A 26,168-nucleotide genomic window follows, 5' to 3' on the forward strand; every position below is an offset into this window, starting at 1 on the left:
TAATTCTGGACAACCCTGTTAACATTCCCACCCAAAAAAAAGTAAACCTCAGCTGTATGTACCCAAGGTGATGGGAACAGGGCCAAACAATAGGGATCATTGTCACAGCAGTTACCAATAGCAGCCAACCAAATTAATGTACATGTCTGAAAATGGTTTGTTATTCGCAATGCGTTCACTTTTCCTCTAAACCTGTACCATCGAATCGCACATCTTGTGTCACTTTATTCCAATGAAAAGCCGTAGACATCGTATTTTTCATGGCAGTTTATATGACAACCCGATGTCCAAGAGGACTGGCAGTGAATCCCCAACATTTCCTGTTAGGGCTCGTCCACACGTAGCAGAATTGCTGCGTATGTTCCGTCCGGAATTGCAGACGGGAAATACGCAGCAGAATACAGTAGCAGCAACGTGGGTGAGGTTTTTACAAATCTCATCCACTTGCTGCCTAAATATTCAGAGCAGAAATTGACCCGCGGTGCATATTTTGCGGAAAGTGACTGAATTGCTGCGTTTTTCAGAGGTGATGTCACCATCTCCCAGCGTTGAGAAAAACGCAGCAAAATACGCACCATTTTCTGCAGTTAAAAACGCAGGAAATGGTGCGTTTTTATCGCAGCGGAATATCTGCTACTTTCAACAGAATTGCCGCAGAAATTTTCTGCAGCAATTCCGTTACGTGTGGACAAGCCCTTAACCCCTTCCCGACATTTGTCGTAAGTATACGACATGGCAAGCCAGTGCTTCCCGCAAAATGTTGTATACTTACGCCAAATGATTGGCACCGGCTCAGAAGCTGAGTCGGTGTCATCATCCCCGGATGTCAGCTGTATCTGACAGCTAACATCCTGCTGTAACGGCGGAGACCGAACTTAGCTTCGATCCCCCCCATTAACCCCTTAAATGCAGCCGTCAAAACTGATAGCTACATTTAAGGTGTTTGCAGGTCATCGACACCCCAGCAATGAAATCGCCGGGGTGTCGGTGGCTGCAATGGCAACCGGAGGCCTAATACTTGCCTCCCGGTGTGCCTAGCACGGAAAACTTCTGTGCTCCAAAAGCCAAATGCCGCTCCTTCTCTTCTGATCCTTGCCGTGTGCCCAAACAGCAGTTTAACCACATATGGGGTATTGCCGTACTCGGAGAAGTTGCTTTACAAATGTTGGTGTTCTTTTTTTCCTTTATTTGTTGAGAAAATTAAAAATTTTGAGCTAAAGCTACATCTTATTGAAGAAAAAGGTTTTTATTTTCACTGCCCAATTTTAATAAATTCTATGAAACACCTGTGGGGTCAAAATGATCACTACACCTGTAGATGAATTCTTCAAGGGGTGTAGTTTCCAAAAAGGGGTCACTTTTTGGGCATTTTCATTGTTTTGTCCCCTCAGGGGCTCTGCAAATGTGTCATGGCCTCCAGCTAAATTTGAGCTCCAAAAGCCAAATGGAGCTACTTCCCTTCTCAGCCCCGCTGTGTGTCCAAACAGCCGTTTATTACCGCATGTGGGGTATTGTTTTACTCGGGAGAAATTGCTTTACAAATGTAGTGGTGCATTTTCTCCTTTTGGTCCTTGTGGAAATTAGAAAAAATTAGCCAAACCTACATTTTCTTTGAAAGAATGTAGATTTTCATTTTCACGACCTATTTCCAATAATTTCTGCAAAAAACCTGCGGTGTCAAAATGCTCACTATACCCCTAGATAATTTCCTCAAGGGGTGCAGTTTCCAAAATCTTGTGGGGGGTTTCCACTGTTTTGGTCCCTCAGGGGCTTTGCAAATGCGACATGTCCTCCAAAAACCATTCCTGCTGAATTTGAGCTCCAAAAGCCAAATGGCGCTCTTTCCCTTCTAAGCCCTGCCGTGTGTCCAAACATCCGTTCATGACCACATGTGTGGTATTGTTTTACTCTGGAGAAATAGCTATACAAATGTTGTGATGCTTTTTCTCTTTTAGTCCTTTTGGAAATTAAAAAAAATTAGCTAAACCTACATTTTATTTGAAAGAATGTATGTAGATTTTCATTTTCATGGCCTACTTCCAAAAATTTCTGCAAAAAAACTGTCCGGTAAAAATGCTTACTATACCTAAATAAATTCCTCGAGGGGTGTAGTTTCCCAAATGGGGTCAATTTTGGGATGCTTCCACTGTTTTGGTACCACAAGAGCTCTTCAAAGCTGACATGGTGCCTGGGTGGTCACGTGACGTCGCTATGGACAAAAGATTACCACAAAAAGTTATCATTTCAATAGGAGGGGGCGGGGGGTTTCATCAGGGCGGTTTGTATGCCATTGACTCCAATTTATATATATACACGTATTCATTATTTTTTGTATACAGTTGCAGCCTGGCATCCAGTGAAAACCATTTAATGGCCGACAATCCGGTAAAGCAGTTAGACAGTTTTGGCTGACAGTTATCACATGTCTATGGTCAGCTTTAGGCCCGACATTGTATTTTATGGCGCATAAATGGTGATTTGTGGCAGCTGTGACATTGCGACTGCATTTTGTACCATATTTGAGGACGCCGTGCGTTTCCATGGCTGCAACTACAATAATCTTAGCCGAACATATACGTTATTTCAATACAGATACGGGATAAGCGGCTTTCAGATAGCCATGACACTGATTATCTTATTGGGAAACAAAATCCTGTCAGATGCTTGTTCCCCTTACAGGATATGGCTGTTTGTATCTCTGACATTACATCTCTGAGGATTAGACCTTACATATATTTCCACTGCACTTACAATTCAGGGAGGGAGAGGTAACGTATGACTTCACTTCTCATTTCCGGGCATTTGCCAGTAACAAACATGGCGAAGGAGGCGTTTGGTGCCCGGATGTAGCAGGATGTCACGACGTGTGGTGAGAAGAAGGCGGTGAGAAACCGAGAAGGAGTCAGCTGACCGGCGTGTAGGGGCCCGTACACAATAAAACGAAGACGCCATATTATTTTTTTCTTCAGGACGGGCCGAGGTGGGTGAGATATGTTGGTCTGGGAATATTGGGGAGTATGTTCGGCTGCTGGTAGTTTAAGGGCGGGATTCCTGCCAGATTAATGTCGTGTTTGTGCATTTCTGTGTCTTCTCTAGGGCTGACTTTTACCTCATGGTGACAGCTCAGGCGAAGGAGTGTGGATCGACCTGAGTATCCCTCCCCTTCCCCCTCCATTTGGTGAAAGCCAGCTCGGGCTCTTGCCGTGGCGTGGACTACTCCACTCTTCTCTCGGAGGGGGGTTGTTACAATGTCGTAATGTCATTTTCGGATCATTTACTTATAAAATAAAAAATCACTGACAAAAAACGCTTAATAAAAGTCGTCCCTTTCCTGTCAAGTTGCGAAATAATTCTGGTCTGTTTCTTACTTTGTTAGAATTCCGGCTAACAACATGGCCGCCTATACACAACTTTCCTACAGTCCTTACAGGAATTTACGTTCAGATGTGTTATCTACTCCTGGGAAAGCTGGGTGACAGTCAATATGGCTGTCTTTATAGAGCCCACTGGGCGTTGTCACGCAGTTTTTAGCCATGTTTATGTCATTTGGCAGATTACAGTAACTTCCTGTAATGGTGGCCGTGTTGGTTGTCCCCCAAAGACAAATTTTACACAACTTGACAGGAAAGGGCGACTCGAGGACCCGTATTTATCGACCTGCTGGTTGTGGTGAACCGTCGTGCTCATAAGTTTATGTACGTCTGGCAGACTTTATTAGCATTTACAGTTTTTTTTTTAAAAATGCGTGGTCCTGCAAAAGTTTGTTCATTTAAGAATGTTGGCCAGGTGCGGCGACTTATTGCAGAATTGCGTGTACCCGTATATTATACCCTAATAAGGGTGTCCGTACGCGTAGTCGCTGTGTAGCTCTTGTACAGGTAAAGCGCGTGCTTTTAGTGTATTACCCGTGCAAGCTGCTCAGCCTAAAACCGCATCGTAAAACTGCGTGCGGTGCAGCTGCTACTTGTACGGGCACCCTAAAGGTGGCCATACATGTTCGATAAATGTTGGCCAAAATTTTGATTTCGGTGGGACAGTCTGATGTGTATGAGTGTCCCGGCCTCTACTGACGGCAGAAATCGGGGGCGAGAAGGATTGAGCTGTAGGATTTCGGCATTCTCCATCCCTTTTTTTTTTTTTCGTAAGGAGAGAAGCCGCTGACAGAACCCGTGCACGCTTTACTGAGTGTACATATGGGGGTGGGGGATCGGGACAGCGATCTAAGGCATTAACTTGGAAACCGTGCCGGCATGGTTGTCGAAATGATTTTGATGGTTGCGTGGTGTTACAGGGAAAATTGCTGCTACCTGGCAAAATGGTGCAGCCATCGGGGTCTGTTTGTTAATGGCTGCGCCATTTTGCAGGTCAGCAATTTTCCCTGCAATACCGTGCAGCCGTTAAGGCGACATACACACGTTGAGAAATTTAATGTGGAAAATCTGCATCAAAAGCACAGATTCCACAGGTAAAATTCGTACTTAAAGGGGTTGTCCGATGGCCACTAACAAAAAAAAAAACCCAACAACTTCCCAAACACATCTGAAATGTTTCCCTAGTGTTAATACCTCCTTCTCTACCTAATAAACACATTTTAGTAGCAGTAAATAACCCCCATATAACGCTCTCTTCTGGTTTGAAGGCGACACTTGGGCACCTCAGAACTACATATCCCATCATGCCTTTCACTTGTCTCTGCAGCCTAATTCCCACCCTTTATTAAATCCCCAATAGGTCCGCCCCCAGCCTGCGTTTCATCCAGGCTGCACTGACTTTGCTAGTTACTGGAGCAAAGGGAAAAAGCAAAGGATCTCTGGGCAAAAGTAGCGTGACTTTATAAATCAGGAAATGGATAAAAAAAAAAGATATCCAAATATTGAAAAATGCCAAATTCTGTTCAAACTCTGATGAAGGGGATAATTAAGGGTTCTGTGAATACGAAGCTACGGTCAGGAACACCCAGGATGTTTTCAAATATGACGGCCCGAAAAATTAGTTTAGATGCCATTAGAAACCCACAAGAATCTGCAATAAGGAGATACTAAAAAAAAAAAGCATGGAATAGTTGTCAGAAAAAAAGGGCACAAACTAAATGGCCCTCTTACAATATGCCGAAAGCCTCAGGAACAAAATTTGAGTAACGAGACTAAAATTTAAAGAGGCTCTGTCACCAGATTATAAGTGCCCTATCTCCTATATAATGTGGCTGTAATGTAGATAACAATGTTTTTTATTTAGAAAAACTATAAATTTTTGACCAAGGTATGACCTATTTTAGATTTATGCTAATGACTTTCTTAATAGACAACTGAGCGTTTTACCTTTTGACCAAGTGGGCGTTGTACAGAGGAGTGTATAATGCTGACCAATCGGTGTCATACACTTCTCTCCTTTCATGTACTTGCAAGATCACTCTGTGCTGTCACATACACCCACATTAACTTTACTGAAGTGTCCTGCCAGTGATTAGACATCACCTCCAGCCAGGACGGGATGTCTATTCACAATCCTAACACTAACGTAACGTTTGTGTGTGACTTACTCACACAGCACATCGAGATCACGCTTGCTGTCATTAGGTCCCACACAAACGTTACCCAAGTGTCGGTATTGTGAATAGACATCGCGTCCTGGCTGGAAGCGATGTCTCACTCAAGACACTTCGGAAAAGTTAATGTGGGAGTGACAGCACAGTGTGATATTGCAAGATCACTGTGCTGAGTACATGAATGGAGAGAAGTGTATGACGCTGATTGGTCAGCGTCATACACTCCTGTACAACGCCCACTTGGTCAAAAGATAAAAATGCCCAGTTGTCTTTTAAGAAAGTCATTAGCATAAATCTAAAATAGGTCGTAACTCCTATGAAAAGAAGCACCGCATCCCTACAACGAAGCATAGAAGTTTCTCTACTGTTTTTAGGGGGTGAGCTACAGCGGTACAGGAAATTTTGTAAAATTTGATGGTAGGATGAATGCAGTATCTTATCAGGAAATATTATTGGAGAATTTGGACTTTCCAACATGACCATGATCTGAAACCAGGCCAAGTCGACCCTTCAGTCGCTGCCAAAAAAAAGTTATGGTTCTGGAGGGGGTAATCAGGCTCTTGACCTGAATAGCATTGAGCTTCTCTGGGGAGAACTCAAAAATGCAGTTCATGCGAGACAACCAACGAATTCACAGGATCTGGAGGCTTTTTTTTCCCGAGAGGAATGGGCAGCTTCATCACATGAGAAAACAAATGCCAAAAGAGGCAATCTAATTTGTAAAGTCCATCTAGCGTGTGTGTCGGGAAAGCTCCCAATATATGTGCGAAACATGTCCAAAGGGCTCCATTAGCCTGACTGAGACCTAGCCTGATTTAAGGGATGGAATAGTGTAGTAGACAGGATATGCATATAAATGTTGGATAGGGGTCCCGCACATATTTTTAGAATGGGGTGGAATGACTCATCCTACCTTGTGCTGTTCCCTGGCCACTGTCTGACAAGGTGGTCGATTTTAGTACCGAAACACGAGAGCTATGCAGGTTGTTAATCTGGAGCTACAGAAACCACTCGCTACGCTACATAATTCCTGAAACTCCCATTCACTTCTATAGGAGTTACGGAAACCGTGTAGCACAGCGAGCTCTGCTGTTACTGCGCTCCCAACCACCTCGTCAGACTGCCCGGAAAGCAGCAGGAGAGGAACGTGGTAGGGCGGTAGTCGGGGATTAATGTTCGAAAGGTAGGTGTGGGACCCAGATCTATTACATATTCCTGTTATACCTTGTGGATATGCCATAAATAAGATAGGAAAACTCCTTTAGGGCTCCTTCACGCACAGAAAATGTATTTTTGTAAATTGCATCTAAAAATCGCTAGCTTTTTTCAAATGTAATGTAGTGTTTTGTTTTTTTTTTGTGATTTTGTACATGCCCTTTTTGCCTATGGGAAAAACTCCTGAAAAAAACATGCTGCGTTTGGGGAAAAATTGCCTCAAAATACCACAAACCAAAACGCGGTTGTGTGTGGTGTTTTACTAGAGACTTTAATGTAACATCTGGCTGCACTTAAAACCATGAAAAAAAAGCCACGAAAAATGTAGCAAAACGCTGTGTGAATCCCGCCTATGGGGGAGTTGACAGAGTTTTTTGATGCAGGAAACGTGCCAAATAACGGCCGAAAATGCCTCATTTATTTCAATAGGAGGCGGGGGTGGTTTTCTCCCGCGAGCGGTTTACCGCCCCGCGAGATAGGGCATGTCCCTTTTATCTTCACATGTTTACGCCTCTACGCCCCCATTGACTTCAATGGGAGGCAGAGAAAGCTAATTTTGAGGCAGAAATTCTGTCTGCAAAAAAACTCTGTGTGAACATAGTCAAAGAGGCTCTGTCACCACATTATAACTGCCCTATCTCCTACATAATCTGATCGGCACTGTAATGTAGATTACGGCAGTGTTTTTATTTGGAAAAACTATCGTTATGACCTATTTTCGCTTTATGCTAATGACTTTCTTAATTGACAACTGGGCGTGTTTTACTCTACTCGCTATGTGCAGCTACATAAACACACTATAACATTACTCAAGTGTCCTGACAGTGAATATACATTACCTCCAGCCAGGACGTGATGTCTATTCACAATCCTGCCATTTCTGTAGCGTCTGTGTGAGATTTACAGCAAGGCAAGCGTAATCTCGCGAGATTACGATGTAACCTGTCATTTAAAACATCGCTAATAGTTTCCGTTCATCACCATTCGGGCAGGTTTCCGTTTTAACGACTGAATCAATAGCTGAGTCGACTGCGCTATTGATGCCGTCGGAAAACCGGAAACCTGATGGATTGGTGACTAACGGAAACCATTAGCGTTGTTTCCGTCACCATTGATATCAATGGTGACTGAAACGGAAGCTGTGGTTTCACTTACCGTTGCGGGGTTCACCCGACGGAACCCCGGAACGGAAAGCGAACGGTGATGTGAACAGGCCCTAACTCTTTTGAATGCGACAATGTAAAAAAATAGCTTGGTCATTAAGACCTAATATAGGCTGTCACTAAGGGGTTAAATTATACCCATTTAATGATATCACATACAAGGGGGCGACTGCAGGTTTATACCACGTTAAGGCCAGTAATGCTTGAGTCCGATTGTAACATACTTATGTAGTCTGAGGGAGGAGAATGAGCTGTTTGTTCTCATGCTGAGGCTTCTGGTGTGAGAGATCAAATGTCCAGAGGCAGAGAGCGCGCCTGTCCCTACCCGGACTACAGGAAGCCGTGCGCCTGCTCATACTGGGAAGCTGTTTATATTTAACTCACCGCCCCATTCCTGACAATCCTGTCACCCTGCTCCAACAAGACGCTCAGGAAGAAATCTGCTCTGGGACTTTATACTGGTAATTTCCTAAACATTGCAGGCTCTGTGGGGGGCTAGCTGGGCTCCAAGGGCACAGGCGTGAACTTGATTGTAAGAATGTAGATGTTTTTTGTACAAGAAATATCAAAGTAACTTGTTTTTGTTATCTTGTGACCTGAGAAAACGTAACTCTTCTTAGATTAAGTGTTGTGTTACTGCCTCAACAGGAAATACAGCATTGGGGCCCGGTAACAGGAACGCTCATGTTTTACTGCGGCTTGCTTTTACAGAAGTGCTTACGTGATGCAAGTGTAAAGCTCTTATATTGCCTGGGCTCCGTGCAGCAAGGACTTTTAGAATACTGGACAGGATTTGCATTTTTGTTTAAAATTGCCTGTTTTTGTGCTGCATATTTTTCCCAAGTCATGAGACGTGATTATAGTCTAACTTCTTGTCCTTTGAGTTCTTAATAGATGATTGGTTTTTGATGTTTTAAATTAGCACTACTAAAACACCTCTCATTAAAGGGGTTGTCCAGTTCAGAAAACCCTCAAATGGGGTACCTGGGTTTTAGTTCTTCATTCCTAGAGCAGATGGTATGTTCACTGTGTAAATGCTTGAAGGGGTTGTCCTGGATTAGAAAAACATGGTTGTCTTCCAAAAACGGCACCACTCCTGTCCACAGGTTGTGGGTGGTATTACAACTCAGCCCCAGTCAATTCGGTGGTGCTGACCCGCAATACCAGACACAACACATGGACTGTTGTGATTGTTTTTTGAGGACAGCAGCCATGTTTTTCTAATCCTGGACACCTTTAATTTCCCTGGTGGTGGTGGTCTGGTTCAGTAGCTGCCAGACCCTGCTAGTACTGAATGATCACACTGAACTGATAGAAATCCAACCTGTCCAATCGCAGGAATCTCTGCAAGCGCCCATAGATCTTACGATATAAGCAAAACAGAAATCCAATCTTTCTCGCTACCTAGATTCCTTGTACAGATGTGCCATGAAAGTCTGATAACGGCTAGAGGTATTATTGACTAAAAATCCTGACTAAAAAAGGCCTGTCATGATGGCCACTACTTGCATATTAGTGGCTCTAAGCAAGTGGCAGTAATATTATGGCCTAGCCTTTCAGGATGGTAGTTGGACAGATTTGAGTTAACGTCCTATATTACTTTCCTTAGTACAGTGTAGAATTGTTACTGGGGAGTCTACATCTATTATTATATATATTTTTTTCATTCTCCTTTTTGAGTCTGATTAAAATTCTACAGTAGTTGGTTTCTCTAAAGTATGTAAAAATTGGGGTTTCAAGGCAGTATGTGCGATAGGGACGAGGGACAGAAAAGGTTTAAAGAGTGACTGCACTTCAAACTTTTGATATGTCGTAGACTTATCAATAGTTTGTGTCGGTGCGGAGACCCCCTCTGTTGCTGAAACGAAGGTGCAGAAGCACTGATATCGGTAATGCTTAAGACAAACTTGTATATGTACTATGAGAGCAGTCTTCAGTGTGATAGGCTGTGATCAGTACTCCCTAAGGTGCAAATCGCTCAGCTGAGCGTTTCTGCACCTTTGTTTCAACAATGGTAGGGGTCTCCTCATTTGGACCCCCCCTGATCCAAACTTTTGATATCTATCATGACAACAAAACTACCCTAAAGTGGTTGTCCCACAAAAAACATGTCCTGTGGATAGGCGATACAGGAGTGTGATCGATGGGGGTCTGACCGCTGGGACCCCCATCAATATGAACGGGGGACTGAAAGTCCTACCAAGTGCTCCATGGGACTACTGGGGTCTCTGTCCAGCAGCTTAATGAATGGAGGGCTGATTGCGCTTGTGGGCATGGTGACCGGCAAGCCATTAATTTTTATGAAGCTGCTGGACACAGACCCCAGAAGTCCCAAGCCTCTCATGGAGCACTTTGGGGGACTTCCAGTTCTCGATCGATGGAAGTCCCAGTGGCTGGACTCCCAGCAATCACACATGTATCCCCTATCCTGTGGATAGGTGATACGTGTTTTGTTGGACCACCCCTTTTAATGTTGCCTAACTAAAGCTATGGTAAGTAGAAGGGCATTTAGCAAGGTATATAACGCAACGACCATTGAATTGTGAATATATCCTAGATCATTGATTTCCCACAATCCAAAAACTTACTGATGGGCTTTTTGCACTCGGCCATAATACAGAACTTTAATTCAGCACCCATAAAAATAAAAAAAATGTATGGGCCCGCCCTACTGTACAGTATGAGTTTGCCACACAGGAACTGCGGTGTACAAAAGGCCATAGGGTAAGTGGCTTTTTCAGAAATTGGCCCCTGTGGGTGTCGAAGATGAGGACATTGGATCAAGGATTGATCTGAGTCATTTAGGGATGCATCGAAACTTCTATACTGTTTTGATACTCTGCATCCCCAAACGGTTTGATACCGTTATTTTGTTACTTAGCTGTGCGGCCGCACAGCTCAGTATTGTAACACATGAATATATGAGCGCGGGGCTGCGGCTGTATAATACAGCAATTGCCGTGCTCCTGAGTCCTGATAACAAGTGCGTGGGGTCAGGATGATGCGATGTGGCCAGCGCTGCACTAGTGAGCAGCGGCACTGAAGACAACATGGCGGGAGCACTACAAAACACCCCCCGTGTTCTATCTTCAGTGCCTGAACCGCCGCTCATTAGTGCAGCGCCGGCCGCATCACCTCATGCTGACCGCGCACTTCCTGTCAGGAGCGGGGCAATGGCTGTATTACACAGCCGCAGCCCTGCTGGCGGAGATCAGAGAAACCTCATCTCCGCTGTTATTCCCCTGAATGCTGCGATCACAGCTGACTGCAGCATTCAGGGGAAAATGAGAAGGGGGATGCCCTTTGGATTGCGTCACAGGGAATTCCTGTGACGCGATTGAGGGACATACCATATATGGGCAGACAGCCCAGGGTCCATTGTCCAGGGCTGTCCTACCATATTTCCTGTTAGGGCATACTTGGGTATGTCCTAACAACTGCCTGTGTACTATAATGTACTGTAATATAGATCTATGCCAGTACATTAAAGTTTAAAAACTAAAGTAAAAACATAGTAATGTTAAATAAAAATAAAAAATCCATACACCTTTTTTTACAATAAACATTCAAATAAGTCTCAATACATAAAATATACACATTCGCTATTGGCGCGGCCGTAATAACCCGCACAAAAAATTTTTTGCGTCATTTATGATGTGTACGCTGTAAAAACAAAACTGCTTTCTATCACTTATTGTGGGGCACGAGGTGTGATGAATTTAACCTCTATGTGCCTCACATTAATAGTAATTAACCCCATCATGTACCTTACATATTAACCCATTATGACTGAGAAACATGATGGGGTTAATTACTATTAATGAGGCCCATTCAAAATTCCTCATCACACCTCGCGCCTCACAACAAAATGGAAGAACTTTTTTTTATTTTTTTATCACTGTTGGCAAAGTATCGAAATCGCAATACTAAACGAAGTATCGGTATCGAAGTCCAAATTCTGGTATCGCGACATCCCTAGAGTCATTACAATCTATGTTCAGCGCTGTGGAATATGTTGTTGGTACAGGAAATAAGTTAAAAAAACAACAACTTTGAGGTTGATTTTTATAGTAGCATTTTTTTTTGTGAACTAATCTAATCCTCACGACTGCTATGAGGCTGAATAATATACGTCATGACCCTTTCCCCTAGTAGAGTCCAGCCCTGCAGCTTGCTGCGCTGATCAACACTTGACCGGCGAGTGGAACCTGCGAGGGCTGATGCAATGTTCTCCGTACAGAGCAACCTGAAACTGACACAGCCTTCTCAGTATCTGTTTTGCTCCCAATGTCCTAGATAAAATGGCCTAGGTCTTCTAACTTTAGCACTTGGAAGTTAGCATGTGTGGTTCAGGTATATACTTTAAATATATTCATACTTTGAGAAGACGCATGCTCTCCGGCTAATTCACGAACTCCAGACTTTCTCCTAAGGTGTTACCACTGGTACTAGGATGTTACCTATCTGGGTATAGAAAGTAGGTCAAAATAATGCAGGAGTGCATTGGAAGGAAGCTGTAGTGACAATTGGAAGTTGATAGCTAATGTTAAAGGGTTGTTGTTTTTGTTAATCCAGTGTACTATGACAGCTAAAATGTTATGTTTCCTAAATACACTTTATAAAAATAAAAAACAATATTCTCTCAAGCCTGGATCCCCATCTTGCTCACTAGCCCTGAAGCCGTTCAATAGTTCTGCACATCGCACGTAGTCTATGCTGCTGTATAGACTTAAAACTACATCAGGAGTTCGCACATGTTCAGAGCAGCAGTGCAATGACCTCAACCTATCGCCGCTGTCCTGAACTGTCAATCAGATTGGGCACTGCCCACCACAGAGAGGAACAAACACAAGTCTAAAGCCAGCGACTTCCCTGGAGTGAAGGTTAATTCCGAGATGGGAATACCACTTTAAGGCCATGTTCCGAGGTGGTGGTGGGAAAATTCTGCTGTGAATGAACACAAAAATCTGCAGAAGTTTGTTTCGGATTTCACCATGTGCATTGTGAAGCGGAAATGCTGTGGATTTTCACCCAACACAATGGGCATGCTGCAAACTTGAAAGTCTGAATTGTGCCCTGATTTCCACATAGACCTTTACTGCCACGTGTGTTTGGGGTTTTGGAAAATCCCCATCCACAAGTATTGTACTGTACATTTTGAGAATTTTTCATTGCGAAACTAAACCAAAAATCTGTAGCGCATCCACTCTGTCTCAGAGGCATAAAGAGCTTTTCCTGTTCGTAAAAACATTTCAGGCAGGACAAGGATCTCACACCACAGTTTCTGTGTCTCCCATATAGAATAAAGGAGAGCATGGCCTCCTATTTGTCTTTAAATTGTGGGGGTCCCAGCCGTATGACGCCCTCCTGTTCTGCCATAAAGGTCTATGGTGGGACTTACTTTATTTTTAGTATAGCGGTTGTATCGTTGTTGGGATATGCTGACAATGGCTGATTGGTGCTGGTCGGAGCAATGACACCCACCGATCACTAGAATGAAACGGCAGTGGTGTTAGAAAAAAAGGTGATCGGAGACATCCTTCAGACTAGGCATCACAGGCTTTTCTAGCACCTTATATTGCTGAATTCTAGCTTTTGGCACGCTTAGCAACATACCAATGTCTACGATGAGGAAACTTCTTTAAAGCAAATACTGCAGGGATTGGCATACAAATGTATCCGTGTAATTTTATGGGGTTGTGTTAGTGGGTCACAATTATGGAGTAAATAGAATGTAATAGGTTTACCTGTAGTCCTATGTAAAGCCACATGAGTTATTGTAACATGAGTTGTGCAAAATGAAAGCTCTGCTGCATCTGTATGTTGGTAGCATTTCTAATCCCTAGAATCACTGATCTTTATCAATGTAATAATTATCATAGTTTAACAGCTGCAGCTGCAGGGTACCAGTAGGAAACTTTTTTTATATATATTATTTTTTTTATTTTTTTTTTTAGGCACAGAAATGGAACCCAAGCCATCAAGATTGCCCCGGCGGATAACTGTTCAGCCTTCCCCTTCTTCTCCCATAAGTGCTCGAATGCTGAGAACTGGCAGATTAGGCGGCCATAATGAAACCTATCGTGTGAGAGACAGCTCACTGAGACATGACTCTGACTTTCAGGTAAATTGACGTTAATATTTAGTACTGCTGATAACACATTTCTACACTATCTACAGAGCTGTTCTTGTTTAATTTCATTATGAATACTTGAGAATCACAGATGCCCTAGACAAGTGACTGCATTACCACGAGGCAATATATCGCTGCTCATCTACTATTTATGGTAGTGCTCTTGTTGCATTTGCCAGGCTAATATGACCTGGCTTTCCTTTAGAAGTTACTTACTGTTTTATAATTTCTCACGTGTCAAAAGTTTTGACCGGTGGGGGTGTTGGTGCTGTCCTCTTCCGTTTTCTGTAATTAAAGGGGTTTTCCCAAGAGGGACTATTATGACCTATCCACAGTTTCTCTAGAATGGGGCCCATAAACCCCATTCTACCTCTTTGCGTTCCGGCTGACTTCTGACCATGAAGGTGAAAACGGCGTAGCCCGCTGAGCTACGCTGTTTCCGTAAGCCCCATAGAACTGAATGGTCATTACGGAAACCGCATAGCTCGCATGCTACACTGCTTCCGTAACTGCCGTCCACTACTATAGGAGTTACAAAAACAGCATAACTCGCTGAACTACGCTGTTTCTGTAACTCCCGACCATGTAGTCAGGAAGTGGCTGGGAGTCGGCGTGAGCAGAAAATGCTAGAACAGGGTTTAGGGGGCCCGTTCTAGAGATGGATGCGTGTCTCACCTCTGAGACCTGCACCAATCTGACATTTATGACATATGCTGTGGATATGTCATATGTCTCCGATGGGAAAACCCCTTTAAGGTTCAGAAGTGCTGAGCACTGTACCCCTTCGGCTATGATCAACCTTATGCAGTTTGCAGATATTCTGTGGCCTATATACCTATAACCCCCACCTCTCGCGCCGATCAGAGTCAAAGGGCCCAGCTGATCAAAAATGTATTTATTTCCTCTCTCCTGCTGTGCTTCTTTTTTTTTTTTTTTTTTTTTTATCTAAATCCTTTTTACTTGACACTTTGACAAACTTGCCAGAAAAGTTTTGTTAGTTCTAGTCCTTTTTGTTGACTTATCTCTTGAAGCAAGAATACACACAGGATTGGTTTCTCTTATTGTGTTCTTGGAAAAACAGGTCAGGTATTTGAAACTGCGACTCTTTCGACTTGGTACTGTAATACAGCCCTAAGTTTATGGCCCTCCAAAGGATGAATTGGTTTCTCCGTCAGTGTGGAACATTTAAAAACCGACCGCTGTACTGAAAGATACCAATTCATGTCATATAATCAATATCTGGATCAAACCTCATATCTTCTGCGTGACAGACAAGGTAAGTCTTGTTAGAATGTTTTTTTTTATTCCAACCTTTTAACCCTTGATTACATTTCTTCTGTGCTTACGTGCATTGGTTTGTTTGAAAAGCAAAAATATATGAAAATACTGTATGCTCAGGTGCATTGAGCCAGGTAGCTAAAAATTTCTAGAAATGTGCTACTGGCACCTAATGTTTAAGGCAATTCTATTCATGTATATGAAGGTGCTTATTACCTGGCCACTAAAGTCAAATTGCCCTGGAGTGGTCTACAATACAAAATGAATTATTCTGCAATATATATGGAGGCAGAACATTTGCTACTTCATGTATCCTTTTAAATGGCAAAAATCCATGGTCGGTTCACAAATCCTGGTCTGAATTCTGCGTATTTACATTACTGCAGGTGACCTAATGTTTTAGCTTTCTAGACCTTTTTTACATGGCCTTATACAGGAATGTCTTGTCTTCCATATTACATTAACACCCAAACAGCCTGCAGTTCAAACAAATCAAACTTCGGTCACTTTAGTGGTGGTGACCTAAGTTTGGTTCAATTTAACTGCACGAGGTGTAATACGTATATGGTAAAATGCCCCAGTACAATGGCCCTGTAAAAGAGGCCTAGAACTAATGCAGTTTGTTTACTGAATGGGGACTCTGGTGTCGACCGTTTTTAAAACATGTTTGTAATTGTTAGATCTCCCTTTTACTTGCATTTTAACTTTACACACATTGATGTCACATGTCCACTTCAAGGAGGATTCTGTATTGAATTTTATTTCCTACCTGTGTATATAACTTAGTTTGACTTTCAGTAAATTTGTCTAAATTGTTGCATAATTGGCTTCTAAGGCTGCATGTAGGTACAAGAGCTGATTGTCATGCCTCTCATTCCTTTGACAAGAACATTTATTTGTCCGTTCTGCAAACTACTGGAATCGTGTGCTATGAATAGTCTTATAGATCAAGTTAGTTTTTTGCTCTCCAAAAAAACTTGCCAGATCTTGCCATCTTCAACCGTCCTGATCCTTCCCTCCCCCACCAGAGTTTTCTTGTAAATGTGTAAGGACTAACATGAAGTCTCCTCTCAGATCAAATGTGACTTGTGACTCTCGTTATCCAGGATTCTTACCCATTGCGGACTTCAAGCAGAGACTGGACTATTAGAGAGAGGGATAGTCTCGAGCATTCCTGGAAGACTCCTTCTCCTACTTACCAGCGCTGCTCAGGAACATATGACCTCCCTTTATCTGGTAGTTACTTGGCAAACAGGAGCAGAATTGTAAGTGTCCCGTAATTTAATTTCTTTTTTTTCATTCCAAAAATCCGGTGTGTTGCAATTAACGCATTATGTAGAATACAGACTCTGTATTTATCATCAGGACAATGTCCCTTATAAACTGACCTCTGTACAGTTTTCTGTTGAGCTAATCTAGAGGGCACTCCTACCTCGACTAAAGCATTCCTCAAACCGGAAGAGCCTTTCATTACTTTTGTAAGTAGAGCTTAGGAAAGATGTTGTGGCCGCCTATGTGGGTCAGGGGACCTCTTTTGCAATGCCACTTATTAAGCGCTGCTTTGCTTACAATTGCACCTCATAGAGCAACTTACAATTCCCAACTGCAAACTAATACAGGTCAGTATTGTAGAACTAAACATGGACCACACACCCACTTGTTATACTTTGATTTATAGGTGCTAGGCAAAAATGTATAATCCTGAACATTAGGTTTTATTTTGATCAAATTGTGTAAGCCCACTTGCCACTTCATGGCAACCTCTTTAAAGTGGGTCCCTACTCTATTGGTCATAGCACTGCGTAGCTGCCACCAACACCTCTCCTGCAGAGGGAGCAACCCAGAGGCGCAAAAGCGAGTGGGTGAACAAACTAATACACATGTGGGGGAGTCACTTGTTGAGAAGGATCTGGGTGTACTTGTAAATCATAAACTAAATAACAGCATGCAATGTCAATCAGCTGCTTCAAAGGCCAGCAAGATATTGTCATGCATTAAGAGGCATGGACTCGCGGGACAGGGATGTAATATTACCACTTTACAAAGCATTAGTGAGGCCTCCTCTAGAATATGCAGTTCAGTTCTGGGCTCCATAGAAAGGATGAAAAATACAAAGAAGGGCAACGAAGGTAATAAGGGGCAAGGAGAATTTAAGTTATGAGGAAAGATTAAAATAATTAAACCTATTTAGCCTTGAAAAAAGACTAAGGAGGACATGATCAACTTATATAAATATATGAATGGCGCATACAAAAAATATGGTGAAATCCTGTTCCATGTAAAACCCCCTCAAAAACAAGGGGCACTCACTCCGTCTGGAGAAAAAGGTTCAACCTGCAGAGGCGACAAGCCTTCTTTACTGTGATAACTGTGAATCTATAGAATAGTCACCGCAGGAGCCGTCACAGCAGGGACATGTAGATGGCTTTAAAAAGGCTTAGATAATTTCCTAGAACAAAAAAATATTCGCTCCTATGTGTAGAAATCTTTTACTTCCCCTTTCCCATCCCTTGGTTGAACTTGATGGACGTGTCTTTTTTCAACCGTACAAACTATGTAACCCCTGGCCCATGTGACTGGCCTTGAAGCCTGTGTGTCCTCCGTAGGAAGGGCAGTCACAGTTCAAATTGTATCTGTATTATCCTTAATACAAAAAGTACAATCTGTCCTATATTTTTACATCAACGTTTAATGCTCTACTGCCAGCAAGTCAGAATGCAGTATATCTGCTCTTCTGTTGCAAGCCTAATTTATCAAGCCAAAAGTAGGAAGACCAAGTAGAGGAGCAGAGGCAAGGGCTCCAATACCATGTAGGCTTCTACTTCAGGGCTGTGTGGTGCTGCCCCACTATGGGTTGTTAGTCACTGTAATCCTTCTTAAAATATATCAAATTCACCATGTATCACAGCCACATTGCATGTCATATATATGCAGGCCCATGTAACCGTGCTTTAGCTATGATGTGGGGTTTGTATTACTCCTCTATCCCTTGTCATCTGCTTCACACCTCTGAGCTCCAAAATAGCCTAAAGAGTTTTATATAACTAAAATGAAGCGTTAAATGTGCTCTGAATTTGCCATATACGTGGGCTAGATTTTATGGTGGCCCCTTCAAGTAGTGCACACTTATTGTGGCTTTAAGACCAAAAAAAGGGAATTTAATGTAAACTAGTCTATTCCTGTGCAAAGTTCTTTATTGAATTGCAAAAAAATCCACTTTTTTTTAAAACAAAAAATCTAATGTTAGACGCTAACTATACTTTGAGGACTAACGTTAAGGATTAAAATTACCCGAAACCTCTTGTGTATTGAAGGTATTCCAAAATTCTTTCATTGCTTGCAAATATCATTTAATAGCTAAATGGTTAATACAGTACAGCTAATGCTTACCTGTATTGGCCAATGAGCAGCTGAGGTTTGACCGTATTTATTGGTCAGCATTGCCTTATTTCAGCTACATCATGTGGGTCAGACAATAGGATCTACACTAGATATATGGGATGCTTTGGAGCAGTGTTCCTGTCTCTGGCAGAATCCTGATTGGCCAGTTTTTGGTCAGTACCAGGTCTTACCAGGTGTCAAGACCATGTATTCTCTTGACATCCGATCCTGTCATAATACTCACATGTCACAATGGCCTGCAACAGAGCTGCCTAGACTAGCTGTTCACTTAAATGCCACAAACATCAGGTTTCCTCTAGTCTAAAATGTACAAAGCTTCTGAAGATGCAAATTGATCTCTAATCCCAAATAAAATCGCTAATGTAACTGACCTCTTATTCAGTCTACAGCATCAACATCTCAGCCTACTTGGTATGATCCATTGGAGAGATCTCAGAGCACTTACTCAGGACTGCATAGTCAGCAGCAAGACTGGGATTCTAAAAGACCAAAGCTGTCTTGTTCTGGACGTACCCCTCTGTCTAGTGTAAGAAGCACTAGTTCAAGCTACACTTCTGTTCCAGGTATACCACCTAAACCACTAATAGTACTGACTTTTTTGTTTTCTACTTCTGAGATGCTGTTTCTCCATCACAAATGTTGCAAGGTTTTGTCTTTTTTTTTAATAGTAGTTTTCCAGACTAACTCTTATCACGTATCCATAGATCTCGGGGAGCCCCCCCCCCCCCCCCCCCCCCCCGATACTTAAGCTGGCCATACACCTTAGATATGTTGGCTGAATCCATCAATTTCGGTTAGGCGGGCCAATCATCTAATGTGTGTCCCAGCTCTCCTGACAGCAGATTTCAGGGGAGAGAAGGGTCTGGCATGTTAAATTTCAACGTGCCCGATCCTTTTTGTTCGTTAGATAAGCCACTGCCAGTCTAATCTGGCAGTGGCTTTTTACCGGAGTACTCATGCATGCTTGGCCGAGTGTGTATGGGAGCACCCACCCGCTAATACCAGCATGACTATGGTGAGGAAGTGGCACGGTGTGGCTGTACACAACACTACGGGAGGCATGAAAACATCCAAGCGCACTCCTCCTTCTCCTTGCACAGATGTTCTGGAGGAACAGGGGCCTTGAGACACCTGCACTTGTCTTGATGGGTATTCCAGTAGTGGAGCCCTAAGTGATCTAACATTTATCATCTATTCTAGGGTTAGGCAATAAATGTTGGGGGGGGGGGGGGGGAGTCTCTCTTTTTCGTTTATCATTGGGGGGGGAGACAAAGCACCGTGGGTATAGGCTGCTGACACTAGAAACAAAGTCTTTTTTTCCACTTATGCAGACCGTATCCTACCCGCAGACTGGCTAAATTTGTTTTAGCCTAGTGTTCGTAGGAGGCAGATATCGCCTGATACGCAGGTATTCTGCTATTGTGTTTTTAATTTTCTTTCTTCGCAGGTGGAGTGACCGTTACCCCTCTGTGTGAGGTTACTGAAGAAATGGCCCTGTGCTCACCCAAAGACTCTGGAGGGTGAGTATGAAGAACTCCATCCTCCTACCCCCGCCCTGCCTCTTTTCCTGGGCATTTTGGGGGGCCTAAAAATTTGGGTGGCCTGGCAGATGTCATCCCCCATCTGGGGTAAATGTTTATTGGGGAGTGACTTTGCATCAGGAGACAGCATCCTGCTCTGTCTACATAGCCCCTGTTTCCATGCAGTGCTCTAGCATCACATTAGTCAAGCGTGCTGGCGCCCATTCCGGATACGACCTTCGGTTACCTAAAAAGATGGGTTACTTAGTCTGATTTTTGTACCCAACGAAATTGTACCAACTTGTCTGTGTGCGGAGGTTTCGCATGGAATACCTGCGGTCGGCGGTACAATTGCGATCAACTTTTGTGATGCGTACCTCCCCATTCCCATTGCAAAGTTCTCCCAGCGCTTGCTTCGTTCTGGTCATTTTACAGTTTGTCGCCCTTCTCTTCAGGCTCTCCATGGGTCTTCAATGTCCTGGCGACTCATGGCGCTTCTCTGCTCCAAGTGACTGTCAGCCCTTACCTGGTTGACCTCTTGGAGAAGGACACCCTCCTGACAGGACAGTCTTCAGTCTCCACATCATTCTGGACACGTTTTAACGATTAGGCTGGATCGTCAACCAGGAGAAATCCTCCCTGGTACCTCCTCAGAACATGGAATTTCTGGGAGTGAACTTCAACTTTATCTCCTGGATAACATGATAAAGACCCTTTTGGGCAGAAGTGATCCTCCTTTGCCGGAAAACTCCACCTTGCATATTCTTCTGCATGTGGTTACTGGGCAGGTTGGTCTCCAATTTCAAGGCAGTTTTAAATGCCTAATTCCACTGCAGGCCTCCAGGGAGTGTTCATTTCGTGATGGGACTTCTCTGGACAAGCAAATTCTTCTGACCTCTCATTCGTCAGGCGATGGGCTCTCCAGCCATTGTGCAAGGTCGGTCCTTCCTGCCCCTCCAGTGGCTTGTCATTTCAACAGAACCAGGAGCCAATTGGCTGTGTGGGTGTCTTCTCCAATTCCTCTATGGGCAGAGAATAGTGTACCAGCATTATCAGCGGTCCACATAGCAGGAGTGAACTAGCCTGCAGATTTCCTAAGTCTGAAGAAACTGGACCTAGATGTATTTTATCACCTGTGCAAGAAGTGGGGCATATCGGACGTGGATCTCTCCATGTCACTACTACAAGGATCCAACCGGTCACCAGGACTAGGGATTCTAGGACAACTGCGGTTCACGCCCTGGCCTCTCCATGGGCATTCCCATAAATATGGTGGTGCTGGACTAGTCTCGATGGGCCTGATACGCTGACCTAGTCTGCCTGCTTGCAGATGCAACCTGGCATCTTCCAAGGTCCAGTGTTCCGCCCTACTTTACATCAGCTGCCTTTAACAGCGTGGCTGAAGCTGCAGTTCTGATGGCCTGAGATCTTTCTGAGCCAGTCATTTGGATGGTGTTGAAGGCCAGGAAGCTGCAATCTGCCAGGGTATACCACTGCACCTTGAAGACTTTTTTTTTTTCTCCCACTCAGGTGGCATTGACACTGCGGCAAGCCGCAGTAGAAAAGTCTTGCACTTGCCCCCTCTCTTTTGTGCGTAGTCCAGCCTTCTATGATGAGGGAGCAGGCCATGTGAAGCTGCAGCCTGTGATTGGCTGCAGTGGTCACATGGGATAAAATGTCATCCCAGAAGGCCGGACTGCAGGAAGAAACTGAGTTCTGGGTAAGTGATTTTATTTTCCTGAGTTGCGATTATTGTGGCGGAATCGTTGCAATTCTTCAGCAAAAGTCGCAACACTTGGCATTCTGTTGTGGGTGTTGCATCCCCATTGAATTCAATGGGGGAAAAACTGCAACTGAAAAGCAATGAAAATTACATGCTGTGGATTTAAATTCCACAGCCCGAGCATGAGATTTTCTAAACCTTTGCTGCTACTGTTAATGCTGCAAAATTTCCGCAAAGAATTCCGAGGCAAATTCCAGTGTTTACGCTACGTGGGAACCAGGCCTTAAGGGACAGCTATCAATCCATTTTTCCTGAAGGGATTCACTGCATCCAAAGCCAGCATTGCACGCTAGACGCGGTCTGTTTTCAAAGGCTATTGGTACAAGGCCAAAGTTCCTGTTCTTTTGGGTTACTGCCTGTTCTACAAGGGCTGATGGGGCCACATGGGCAGGTCAGACATCAAGCCTCTGTTGCTCAGGTCTGCAAGACTTCTACCTGGACTCTGGTGCACACCTTAAAGTTTTCTCAAATGCATTCTTTGCCCCCCCCCCCCCCCTCCATGGTGCCATGTCCCAAAATCATGCAAATGAGAATTTGGATTTTTGTATGTACTGTGACATCTTTTTATGGTTTTATTCATTGGACACCCATCCAGTCCTTTTTTTTTTTTTTTTTTTGGGTTGGAACCGGTCCTGGCTCTACAAAAATCCAATTTTAACACCATGTCTTATTTAGGTCCAACATACTGTGCAGTTTCTGAATACATCTTTAGGGTAAGCACAGCACACACTGGAATCTGGACGAAGACTCTGCATAAAACTACACAGCATATCTGCCCTGGCTGCCGCTGGGAGTTATGTCAGAAAAACGACACCAAATTGTGTTGAGGTTTTTTTTAAGGTGGCATGTTCGCTTTGGAAATCCTGCGGCAGAAAAAATAAATAAAATTTAAACATACCTGCCCATAGTCACGGTGACATCTCTATCTCGTAGCCCAGCCTCCTGTGATGACTCCGTTGTTCACGTGAGCTTTGCATCAGTCACATTTCATGGGATGAAACCTCATCCCGGGAGGCTGCGCGCAGAAGAGGATCGCATCGCTTGGACTTCTGCATGGTGTAAGTATGGTCTTTATTTTAAAATTTATTTAATATTTTTACTACTGTGTGGATGCGACTTGTTCAAATCTCACCCACACTGCTGCTACTGTATTACGCTTCAGATTTTCTGCAATGAAATCCATTGCGGAAAATCCGCAGAGTTTACACGGTGTTCCTACTCTTATAGATGTCCAAGCTGTGTGGTGTTTGTTTTGGGGGTGTTTACTTTTTCATTTTTTTTAAATTCAAAGCCTTTTGCATAGTCCATAGATAAAATTATTTTAAATGTGTAAACGTACGTGTTGCAGACTGACAGACATTAAAGAAAAAAATTTAGAGTACTGCTTTTTATTTTATTTTTTATTAATTTGCACATTGAAGTATCGTCTGGCACTTATAGGCCATGTAGCATAAACACGGCAACATTTCCAACCGGACTTTCTGTGAATCCATACAGCAGTCACTTTCCAATTTTTGCATATTTTTTTCCACAGGGTGAGGATGAGATTCGCTGTGGAACTGCTGACCAGAAATCCTGCAGTGTTTAATCTACATGTGAATTTAGCCTTTTTTGCACTGTACTTCGTTAAAAAAAAAAAAAAAGATTATTAAAAAAAAATTTGCTATCCAGTTTTTTTTTTTTTTGTAATAGGCATCATCCTTAACTGTTATTTTTTCATTTTCAGATACGTCAAGCAGGTATGGGCGTTTTCCTAGGACTCCTTCTGTGATGTTTAATTCTGATCTTGCAAGTGAGCGTGAGAGAGAGAGAACAGACACCTCTTCAAATGGACTTATGGATTATGGACATCGAAATAGTGATTCAACACCTTCATGTAAGTGCTTTAATTTAAAAATAAATAAATAATTATCAACCAATTCAAGATGCAATAAAGCGTGTTCTGCATTTTGTGCTTCTCTCCTTGCATAGTAATATGGTATGTTCCCTTTTTGAACACCAGTTTACTGTTCATGTATCCTGTGCTGGGGCGACATAATGGCAGTATGTTTTAATTCTTGGTTTTCTATGCAAATTAAATTCCTTGGCGCTCGTTTGCCTTTAGGGTATAGTTTGTCATATATGTGCCTGTGGTTAATAAAATATGTAATTTTTTGCAATTTCTGGAAGAGCTGCCTCATTTTTTTTTATTTTTTTTTTTGGAGTAGCTACTGGAATTGTGGGACACTGGTCTTGTGTCCTATCAAGGCTTTTTTACACCCTATTTGATCGTTTGACAACAGTGAGATCAAAAGTGTGTGTGTGTGTCTGTCATCTCTAAATTTAGGAGCAAGTCCTTTTCTGAAAACAAAGTTAAAATAAAAAGATCATGGTGTGGATTCCAAAATAAATGGTCAACAAATGCAAAGGCTTTTTCCATTGAATAGCTGCATATACGCAGCAAAGACCATGAGTGGAAACCCCCCCCCCCCCCCCCCTTATATTTCCGCTTCAAAATTTAAAATTACTTTACTCCCCTCTTCTGGCTGGTCTCTGTGCAGCAATTTTTCTGTGACTTTTCATTACACCAAAATAAGCACGATTTTTGGCTGAAATTCTCTGGAATCTAGGCATGACTTGGCTGCAGAATCTTTGTGGCAAATCTGACCTAGTGAACATCTGCCGCCTCTGATATGAATACTAAACCACTGACTGCAAACTAATATCTAGTAAGATGGTAAGGAATTGAAACATAAAGGTTATTCTAAAGTTGTAGAACATTTTTTATTTCTACAGTGAACACCAGTTTTGTGTAAGTAAACCTTAATCAAAGGGGAACATGCACTGTATTAGTCAAATCTATCAGGTCCCAATGTTTTCTTTGGATTGTTTTTATATTGGACAAACTTAATTTACAGTTTTTGTTTTTTTTGTTTTCCCCTTTGATGTAGATCTTCAGGATCGAGTTTCTTCATATGCACAAGGCGCACGACCAAAAGAGAGTTCAGTAAGCACAGTTCGACTTAATACATCTATCAACCGCCAGTTGCCTTCTCCAAGTTCCTCATTGCTCAACAGAGATTCCAGCAGGAGTTCAAGATCTGTTACATCTAGGGACCTACGTTCCCCACAGAGAGACGGTTCACTGGACTTTCGCCATACTTCTAGTAGAAATGAAGGCACTGCAAGGACTACATCAGGAAGAGTGTCCCCTGCTCCTCAAAGGTCTAGTAGCGAACAGAATACAGATACTGAAGGCAGACGTACAACAAGGCATTTGCTTTCTCGCCTTGCTTCTAGTATGTCTTCCACCTTCTTCTCTAGGCGATCTAGCCAAGATTCCCTAAGTGGAAGGTCAACTGAAGCAGAAGATGCACATTCAAGTTTACATAACTCTTCTCCTCAGCCAGTAGCTACACCTGCCAATACCGACACACCAGAAACTAGGCCTTCAGAACAATCTCAGGGATTTGCATTTCTTAGACGGCGGCGATGGGGCTTGTCATCAGTGTCTCCAAATCAAAGTTCTGATTCTGATGCTGAAAGCTATAGATCAGAAGACTCTGAGACTCGGACTTCTGGATCATGGCTGCCTTCATCTCTTAGGAATAGATGCACACCTCTGTTTTCCAGGAGACGACGGGAAGGAAGAGATGAAACATTCAGAGCATCATCTACCTCTGATTCTAGTAGGATGCACAATCTTTTCAGGAGGGCATCTCAAGAAGATTCTACACTAGATGAAGTACACCCGGTCGCAAGATCAGGTGCAATTGTTGACCACACTTCACTGTTGTCGTCGGACTCTCGGAGCGGCAGTGCTCAGGCTGCTTCTCTAGCAGAATCCCTTTTCAGTAGGAGAAATTCAGGAATATCAGGCATGCTTCCTAACTCCTTTTTACATTTCTCAGTGCCAGCTGCACTTGGGAACTCCTTATCAGACAATGTCATGATAACCGTAGACATTATTCCCTCAGGTAGAACAAGTGATGGACAAGAAAGTGAAAAGTCTGAAAACTCAAGGGACCCTGAGAAGCTTAAGAAAATTCAAGAAAGGCAAGTGTTCCAAAAGAATATATTTGTCCGGTATTAAAAAAAATAATATTTATGGCCACCTTGCCCTATTCAAATTTAAGACATAGAAATGGAG

General features: G+C 43.0%; 1 protein-coding gene across 5 annotated transcripts in view; it reads left to right on the forward strand.

The window, feature by feature from the left end:
* The first annotated feature begins 2,804 nt into the window (after positions 1-2,804).
* The window catches only part of MARCHF7 (membrane associated ring-CH-type finger 7), a 29,811-nt gene continuing 6,447 nt past the window's right edge, over positions 2,805-26,168 (forward strand). Inside the window, exons 1-7 of one of the 5 annotated variants that reach the window (XM_075829344.1) lie at positions 2,805-2,980; positions 13,881-14,047; positions 16,441-16,599; positions 19,119-19,299; positions 23,766-23,915; positions 24,970-25,896; positions 25,996-26,074. In XM_075829344.1, the coding sequence (XP_075685459.1) occupies positions 13,889-14,047; positions 16,441-16,599; positions 19,119-19,299; positions 23,766-23,915; positions 24,970-25,896; positions 25,996-26,074 (1,655 nt within the window). In that variant the 5' untranslated portion in view covers positions 2,805-2,980; positions 13,881-13,888. Of the gene's footprint in view, positions 2,981-8,310; positions 8,385-13,880; positions 14,048-16,440; positions 16,600-19,118; positions 19,300-20,184; positions 20,257-23,765; positions 23,916-24,969; positions 26,075-26,168 lie in introns of those variants that run through there. The other 4 variants (XM_075829343.1, XM_075829341.1, XM_075829342.1 and 1 more) reach the window with 4 other exon arrangements.

The sequence above is a fragment of the Rhinoderma darwinii genome, chromosome 6 (assembly GCF_050947455.1).
Source record: "Rhinoderma darwinii isolate aRhiDar2 chromosome 6, aRhiDar2.hap1, whole genome shotgun sequence".
Lineage (NCBI taxonomy): Eukaryota > Metazoa > Chordata > Amphibia > Anura > Rhinodermatidae > Rhinoderma > Rhinoderma darwinii.